The sequence below is a fragment of the Nothoprocta perdicaria genome, unplaced genomic scaffold (genome assembly GCF_003342845.1).
Source record: "Nothoprocta perdicaria isolate Ctin4 unplaced genomic scaffold, notPer1 scaffold_162, whole genome shotgun sequence".
In the NCBI taxonomy this organism is placed as follows: Eukaryota; Metazoa; Chordata; class Aves; order Tinamiformes; family Tinamidae; genus Nothoprocta; species Nothoprocta perdicaria.
The window spans coordinates 1,010,209-1,019,317 of NW_020454783.1; the positions used below are offsets into that span (position 1 = coordinate 1,010,209).

The 9,109-nt window shown below is 40.4% G+C and overlaps 1 protein-coding gene across 7 annotated transcripts in view; it reads right to left on the bottom strand.

Moving 5' to 3' along the window:
- Positions 1-9,030, bottom strand: part of CUNH8orf34 (chromosome unknown C8orf34 homolog) — a 133,298-nt gene extending 124,268 nt beyond the window's left edge. For all 7 annotated transcript variants that reach the window (XM_026035581.1, XM_026035582.1, XM_026035577.1 and 4 more), the window contains exon 1: positions 8,925-9,030. In XM_026035581.1, the coding sequence (XP_025891366.1) occupies positions 8,925-8,993 (69 nt within the window). In that variant the 5' untranslated portion in view covers positions 8,994-9,030. The remainder of the gene's footprint in view (positions 1-8,924) is intronic.
- Between the last annotated feature and the right edge of the window lie 79 nt (positions 9,031-9,109).

Here is a 9,109-nt window from a genome sequence, read left to right on the forward strand (position 1 = left end):
TGTAAATCAGGGCGTCATCACAAACAAAGCAGAGCTCCTGTGGCACCAGAAGGTGCTCACATGGGCTGCACTGCAGCCTTGAGACTTCTCTAGGTTCTGAGTGGCCACGCTGGGGAGAGGGGAGGAGAAATCAATTTGTTAAATGTGCGGCACCAATTAAGGGGATTAATAGCGCTAGCGGGCACTGAGGCAGTACAAAGGAAGCACAGGAAGCATAAGTGCTATAATGAGCTCAGGGTCTCGCTGTAAAACCTCCTAAAACATATGAAAACTGTGCAAAGCAGAGGAGTTTGCAGCTTCATGCTGATAAACAAGGCAGAAAAATAAGTATGAGCAGAGTACCACATCAAAGCAATGCAGCAGGAGATCGGGGGAGAAACGAGAAGTCAGATAGCAAAGTGCCATTTCAGGATCCTGGCTACTGTATATTCTATTTCTTCTATTGACAAGTTTTTCTTCAGTGTTTAAGTAAATGTTAAGGTGATCTTTATTTTAATCAGCTCCATCTTCTAAGCTTTTTTTTTTTTCTTTTATCACATGGAAACACAGAAAATAAATTCTCTTGAGTTTACCTTTGCTCCTTTTTCTCCTCTACTATCTTTCTCTTTCAGGCATACTTGCTTCACAGGGTAAGAAGTCTAGATTAAATCTGTTGACCAGGTAATTTTGCCTTCTCTTTGTGTATCCTTGCTTTCCTCTGTATTGGTAAGCCTGTACTCAGCCCTACTCTGATAGCTTCACTATCTTATACGTTGCAGTAGACTGTACCTACAGGCATTATTCGGAATCAAGCCCCTCTTAGAAGGAGCTTAGAGTTAGCTTTAAGCTAACTAACTAGTAAGCTCTAGTCTTTAAACTGAGTGAGTTGTAGCTTGCCTCCCCTCCACGGTTAGTCATGTGCAGATATCATCCTCAGAGCAGCTATGGGTAGCTCTGCATGACAGCAGCCACACAGGAATCTCTGCACCTGCAAAAAGGTGCTCTCATCCTCAACTTGCACTTCCCCGGCGTGCCCTCTTTGTTCTCACTAGAGCAGCAAGGACAAGAATGTGCAAAGGATTTGGGCAGATACATACCCAGGTGGGTATCTTGGATTGAGCAGGTCATGCCGCGCTGGCCTGGATATGTGCAGTTAAGAACCAGGGCTGAGGAGGAACGTAGAGCACCTACTGCATTGCACAGGCTGTTCACACAGCACATATGGGATTCTCAGGTATATCCTGAACGCTTTAGAGTGCCTACATGCTCTGCATAGTGTCTGCATGCACACAAACACACACACACACACACAAATACATCAATCTGAGAAATCCCAATGATCCCAGTGATACAAATCCAGTATCTTTTTTTTCTCCCACTCTTCTTCAAATTAAACTCTAGCCTTACCTAAACTTTTCTTCTCTACAAAACTATGAATCTTGCACTAAAAAAAAAACATGATTTTGAAAGGGCTTACAGTTGGACTCACTGATCTTGAAGGACTTTTGCAACCATAATGATTTATAGTAAAAGAAAATATTTCTTGTATTTGCTTAGTATTTCTCATTCTTCCGTTACACTTTCAAGCATAGCACCAGAATCTTAGTTTAAGAAAGAAAAAAGAGACTCCAAGTAACTAAGATAAGGAAAGAAAATAGAATAATGTCTTTGCAAAATAGCATTAATCTTCATCTCATCCCTTTCCATTTCTTATCACTTCTCACTTTCACACTCAGTGCATTTTTGTGGTCCATTTTCTCCTAATCCATCACGTCATATTCCCTAAACTATTAAATTCCCCCTGCCGCTGTGGTTCTTTCACAGAAAGGATCAGGCTGGGCTCCATAGCCTTCCCCCCACCCCCATGGAGAACTGCCCTCTCAAAAGGCATGAGCCAACTTACACAAAGTTAACTTCAGGGTTCTCCTATACAGACAAAAAAAAAAAAATGCAGGTACTCTTCTTCCCCTCACCCTCTGGCCATATACTTTTACTTTTTCTCCAGACCCAATGGCATGCTCCTCATCAGACTACACGCAGAGGTCACTGAGCTAAATCAATACAACATTCTTCACCTTTTCTATTTCTTTTTCTTTTTTTTTCCCCTCAGGATTCCTCTTCTTCTATTTCAACTCCCAAACTGGAGAATGGAGTATCAGACAACCACCACTGCTGGAACAAGAGCAGGAGTCGGCTCCTGAAATCTTGTGGTCCAGAGATGAAAGGGAGCAGGTGGCTACCTGACCTGCCTTGGAAACTCTGGCTCCAGAGTACCTGGTGTAAAACAGGCTATGAGGGGAGGAATAATTCCATTAAAAATAAACTTCCGAAATAGCTGAAAGAGCCAAATTCCAAGGAGCTCAGCCCCAGAAGAGAGCTCCTCCAGAACCTAACAAAAGAGCTTGATAAGCCTATTGTTCCAGCCACTATAGAGAAATGTAGGGAGTGAATAGAGTGATTTCATCTGCTGGATATTGCAGGGAGTTGGCAGAAAGACTGAAGAGAAAGAGTCCTCATGTAAATATACAAGAAGGTAATAATTTCCGTTCAGGACAGAAGTTCTGCAAGAGATAACTGATGGAAAACAGTCCTCTATAGAGCAGCAAATTTACAGGCATTGCTCATTTTGTAGAGACACTTCCTATAATTGTTCCTGTRATGTTTTGGGTGGTCATGTAAAAGACACAGCGGTGTTTTCAAATGGTTCTGTACATTCCGGAATTAGACCCGTGAATTTTATTCATGGATGCTTCTTTTCAGTAAGTCTGAAACAGCCCAGTGCTTTATCATGAGACCAACATCTTCCTACAGCAATTGTATTTGAAAATAATTTCCATCTAGCAAGGTTGCAACTGTTTCTCCCTTTCTGGTAGGAGAGAAGAAATCCTCTCCTCATATTTCATGGCTAGGAGAGCAAGAAAAGAGTGCAACTGTATGCAAGGAGAGGAATACTGAGCACAGTACATAACCCATCAATTCTCTCTCGGTCTGTAGTACAAACATTAAGGGTCTGGGGTCTTTGGCCCAGAAACTGTGAAACATAAAAATGCCTGAAGCCATCTCTCAAGTGTAGAGAAAATAAAGTATCTCCATTACCCCTCAGTCATACAAAAACGCATATGTTTCAAAAATAAATAAATAAAATAACAAGACCAATAAGAATGACTTATTGGTTGCTGCCTCTTTGTGCTGGGTGTCTGGGAAGAGCCCCAGCGATGCACGGTAACCCACAAGGGAGAAGGAAACCGCGGGTATGCAGCAGGAAATTCAGAATTCAGGCTGGAACACGGGTTACAGGGCAGGATGTTGGAAGGCAACAGTGGAAGGAGACTGCAGAAGGAAAGCAATAAGCATTGGAGATAACAAGGAAACAAGAGCTACATGCTAGGCCACTGGAGGACTAGACATCCAGTAGAAAGATGTAAGAATATGCAAAGACAGAAAATGGAAAGGAGCGAGTGGGAAGGAAAAACATGGAAGAGGTAGGATGTAAAACAATGTGTTATTAAGATGCTCTTGGATATTGCACTTTCTTTTATTTAATATTGGACATTTATATTTGTCCTTTGTGACAAAAGATTGAATTACTCAAAAGAAACAAAACAGTTGAAGAGCTTACTTCTGGTTTATTCAACACAATGCATTACATCATAGAATTTGAAACTTGGAAGAGACTTGTGGCATTAGGATGCAACAAAATAGGAAAAAAAAAAAAAAAAGAGAGAAAGATTCAGATTGATTCATTACTACAGTGGTTGCCAAACAAAAAAAATCAAAATCGTCATTGTTCCAGTGCATGTCCTACAGCAAAAATCAAAGAGTCATGGTGTTTTCTTTTAATTTCAAGCAGAAACATGTGTTAATTCTAGACCTTAGCAGACAGTAGTGAGGCTCTGCTGGTAAACAATGGTAAGCAATTGCGTTAAGAATTACTCCTCAGTTTCCCAGCTACAAAGTGAGAAAWTAGTAATAAATTTAGAATGATGTAATATTGCAAAAATATTTCCAAGAATAAGAAAAAGGCTTTAAACAAACATATCAATAAACTATAAATAACTGCACATATATCCATTTATACAAGGACTCAGTGAAAGATAAATACATAAATACTTTTTATTCCTTCCCCCATGTACAATATGTCCTTTTTACAAGAACAAGCAACGCGAATAATTAAGAATTTACTCAAATGCAATCATCTGCCTAAAAATCAACATTGGTTACAATACTTCTGAGGGCAATTATTTTTTTATTGTGAACAAGTTATACCTTCTGCTTCCCCTCATAAGAAACTACTTAATTGTCATTGTGAGGATTTAGAAACATTAGAAGTTAGTATAAGAAGAGGAAATTGCTAAACAGACCTTATTTTAAGTTAATTTTATCATTCCTTATTTTAGATATAATTCTCAAATTTAATTACTACTATCCTATTGATAAAGAAATKAAAACAAAGTCCTCTTATCTGTCTATACAAATTTTTCAAAAACAATTTCATACAGGCAATTAAAAAAACCCTCTTTTCAGAAAAGTAACGTTTTTGCCATTGTGGAAGGAAGGTCTATGTGATTATTGTGTGTATATTTGTGATGACATACATGCACACCTGTATCTAAGCCTCCTTTACTATCTCTTCCCATATTTTTTTCTTTTTTAACCTGTGACTAATTTCAGTCAAGTTCCCAGAGCACAGTCCTCAGGCAGGACTGTGTAGCAGCAACAAAACATATTCATCTTCTTTCTCTCTCTCTTTCTCTCTCTCTCTCTGGAAACAACTCTTTTTTTTAAGCTCTGATTCCAACAGGGAAAAGCAATTTGAATACGCCAACCCTGGGAAAATTTCACCCAACTTTTTCACCTTATTGGTAACCACAAASTCCTAGCAAAAAGCATGAAGTTATTGCTCGTGGAACTGTTTGCTAATGGAAAAGTCTGTCCATAGTTTTCATTAGGATCTTCACTCTTTGTTTTGCCTTAAAGACAACTTTGCTAAGGCAACCATCTGAACGCATAGCAATACTCTGAAAAGCAAAGGACATGTCTTCATCTCAGAGCACTTTTTTCATTTTTCTTTCATTCCTCTTCAGCATTCCTACTTCAGTGCACATGAAAGTTACCACAAGATCCTACTGTAGCAGGCAGCAACAAAAAAGCTGAATCTTATTATAATTTCCTACCACCCACTGCATAGCACTGTGACCATTTCCAGATCACTGCTGGTTTGCACATCCCCTCCAAAAAACAGCTACTCTTGTTGCCCCTGAGAGAGAGAATGCCAGGATGAAACAATGAGAACTGAACTAGTGATACAAATACTAGGTACTTGTACCTAAAATTATGTTACGAAATACTGAGCAATTTCGTCTAGTTGCCTGAAATAAAAAGTTTCTCTGTATGAATTTACATGATCCAGACTAGACTCTTGCTAGAAACAGGGTCTAACCAAATAAAGACAAAATAAATTATCATTTGGGCAAAACCAAGAAAGAAAACAAATCTGGAAGAGCATTAATATGTTCAACCTCACAGGCACTACACCTTAAAACACTTGAACAGTGTAAGAAGTCTTCAACCAGTAACTGAGATGCTCAACTTGACAGTCTCTACCTCTGTGTATCAAAGACCTGAAAGCAAAGGTTGCTTCAGAAAATGATCCAAACTCCATGATTAAGTCACAAACCTTCACYAGCCACCACACAAGGCACACTATAAATGGTGCTATTCACCAAACAGATGCATTAGAATATGTCCAGGCTTACATTTATTTTAAAAGTTAAAAACACAGCTATTTTGGTTAAAAAGTGGCTTAAATTATCTGCAAGAAGTCAGTGGATAACATAAATGCACAACACTGTCTCATTTAGGAGAAAAAAAAAYTCACCAAAAATAAAGCAGTCGGTTTCCTTTTATATTTCATTGAGGAATTTTATCTGCTAAAAGGAAACAAGTTAACTCTGGTGGTATGAACTTAGTCTTTATTTTGTGCAAAATGAAAAATCATAGTTCCAAGCCCACATTTCTTTGAGAAATAATTCTCAGATAACCACAGTTTTAGTATGTTTATTTCAAGAAGTGTTTCTGGTTTTTATAGCTCAAAGGAATTGCAYTTCTATGGTTTGCATGACAACAACATACCTGCTCTTTTTTTTTTCTTAGCTACAGTTCTATAAATAAGAAAATCTAAAAATACTAGATTTATCTCAGAACTCTCAAAAAAATTCTTGCAATCTGTTCTTAAGACTGCTGATCCAGCTTTCAAATACAGAGGGAAAAAAACCTCTCTATGAGCACGACTGCATCCTGATGAGACAGAGAGGTGCTGAAGTCTAAAAGTATAGACACTGACAGGCGTCAGGATTATTCATTGAGATTATTAGTGCAAGAAATGGATTTGTTGGATTGGATGCTTGAATGCAAAGTGGGTCAATACTTCACTCAGACAGAAATGAGTGGGTGCTGATTCTGAATACTCTGTCCCAGCCAATTTTAAGCACACACCTCCTGTTCACATTTCAGAAAGACGGCGAAAAACAACAGCGCAGATTCTTCTCAGAAATAATTCACATTTGGAAATCTTGTTGCATTCCAAGAGTTCGATGAAAAAAAAAAAGATAAGGTAGTGCTATGCTGAGTATTGCCACAAAATCCTGGGGGAGAGGCGTTTCTAAAGGGCATTCCTCAAATCTAAACTAGGCATCCATCCACACTACTCACAGACACCAATAAACTCTTAGAGGAAGAAGATTTAAGCTTTCAAAATTGAAAGGAACAAATAAATAAATAAATAAAAAGCTCTACAAACCAGGATAAGGCAAGAGACAGTTCATTAGTTCATGAAAAATGATGGAATTTAGAGGATTGGCTCAAGATCACATTGCTGGCAGCACTACTAACACCTGCATGGCTTGGGGCACTTAGAAGTTGCTTATAGGTTCACAAGGAATTTTAACTGTCAAACAAACAAACAAGCAAGCTTAGGTACCTGTAAGCTGAAATAGCAGCTAAATAAGAATTTTCAAAAGTCTTTATTTGACAACCTACATTCAATGGGGGAAAAGGGTGCTGAAAGATCTAGTTTGTGTTAAAATCTGTCATGAAGTACCAAAACTGACAGTCTCAGATGCACACACAAATTCCTATCCACAYTACTCATGTGGATACCTTTAAACCATAAATAAGAATTTAACTGGTAAAAATATTTGTAATCAAGTGAATCGGGGAATTACCTTTTACAAACTGGCTTGGTAAGACTTTCTACAATTGTTAAGAGATACTGGCAGCCAGCAGGAGACTTATGCCTGTTGAGTCAGTCTGATAAGCTCATTAATTCTTTCTCCAGAAAGTWACTCCTACCTTTCTTCATAGAAAGACAGAAACAACTTTTTAACAAAGAGCCTATAGTCTATTTGCCTCTCACATATTAGTGCTTCTCTTGAACACGTCTCTCTTTTCCTCTTTTGCACCAATAAGAAAGAAGATACAAGTGTCACATCACATAAAACTTGAATGAAGAACTAAAATGTGTTCATCTCCATAGACAGCATATGCCAGAGGTGCAAAGTCCCAAGAAGAGGTGGATGAAGATGAAGTCCTAAAGCAGTAGATACTGCTGGCTCATGAAGTATAGAAAGCCCTTATAATGGTAAAGGAGAGACTGAGGTCTACATAGACAACCTGTAGACAGTTTTAAGGGACGTAAAAAGCCCTCCACAGGGCCTCTCTATTATTAGTGATCAGTATAATATTTAGTGATGTATGAAATACTATAGGCAATACAACTTCTTCATTTTTTCCTCCACTGTTGATAATTAAAGCATCCTACTATTTTACTAACGGAATGAGCACTATCAACAAACTAGATCGAAGGACAGTGATTCAGGACAGTAACACCAAGTTTGTTTGAATTTTTATGTGTAAAACAACAGGTCAGTTAGGGAAAATTTGGAAGAAAAAGATAGCTATCAAAGGCCTAGCTCATCAACTACATGGAGACACTTAATCCCTATTGTAATAAACAGAAATCAAGTTAGCTATATAGCCCTAGCAACTGCATTGATTAAAGCAAAGCCTTCTGTTCAGAAATTGAACCACACAAATGCTTTAATTTTTATGAAAACTGGAAGTAGGAAACTCACCACTGTTCCCTCACATCCGCTTACAGCTCTCTCAAATGGGGTCTTATTCATCAGGAAATGAAAATATCTGAACCAACATCGTGGGTGATAACACCTTCCCTCCATGCAAAATGTAAAACCTGACCACCAGCAATTAGTTTTCTAACAAAATCTGCAGCTTCCAAGGGTTTGCAAATGCCACTCAAATCACGGACGGAAGGCAAAGTATCCAGCACACTGTTTTCTTCAAGAAACCGTTCAGTAAATGCACGGATGCCATACGTAGTAAGCTCGATCAAGAATAAGTTAAATGCTGAAAAATAGAGACGAGTCTCGGGATAACACTACTGAGTAAAATATATGTGCATTTTGATGTAAAAACAGCGTTAGAAAGGGATGTTAAAATAGTAATCATTGTGATTGCTCCGGTAGCTTTTCATATTGTAAGTTTATGCACAGAAGAGTACAATCTGCACATCCATGCATCTGCCGAGTACCAGGGAGTAGCTAGAGCCAAACACTGTTCCCAAGTGTACGACTGCGGTCAAAAACACCCCAAATCGCACCAGGGACMGTCGCGGCGGGGGTGTCCGGGGACAAGCGCCCTCCCCGGAGCGGCGGGAGGGGGTTCCCGCCGCGCGGGCGCCTCTCGCCCTCCGCGCCCGGCGCTCGCGCCGCGCGGGCTCCCTGCCCGGGCACGCGGCAGCGCCGGGACGGGAGCGAGGGACGGGGAAGGGCGGCGCGGCGGCATCGCCTCTCCCCGGGAACACGAAGTGCCGCGGCCGGCCGGCCACACGCGCCCAAGGGAGCCCCCTGGTCAGAGCGGCTGCTTACCTCGAAGAGGGGCCCGATCTTGTTCCTTTCCAGGTAGGCTTGGATCCTGGTCTGCTGGTGAGACGCCATGGGGAGCGCAGGAGGTGGCACCGACGCTCCTCTCCCCCGGCAGCGGCGGCTGCTGCCTCCGGCTGCCGCCTGCGTCTGCCTCGGCCGCCGCGGCAGGGGCGCGGGCCGGCGCGGCG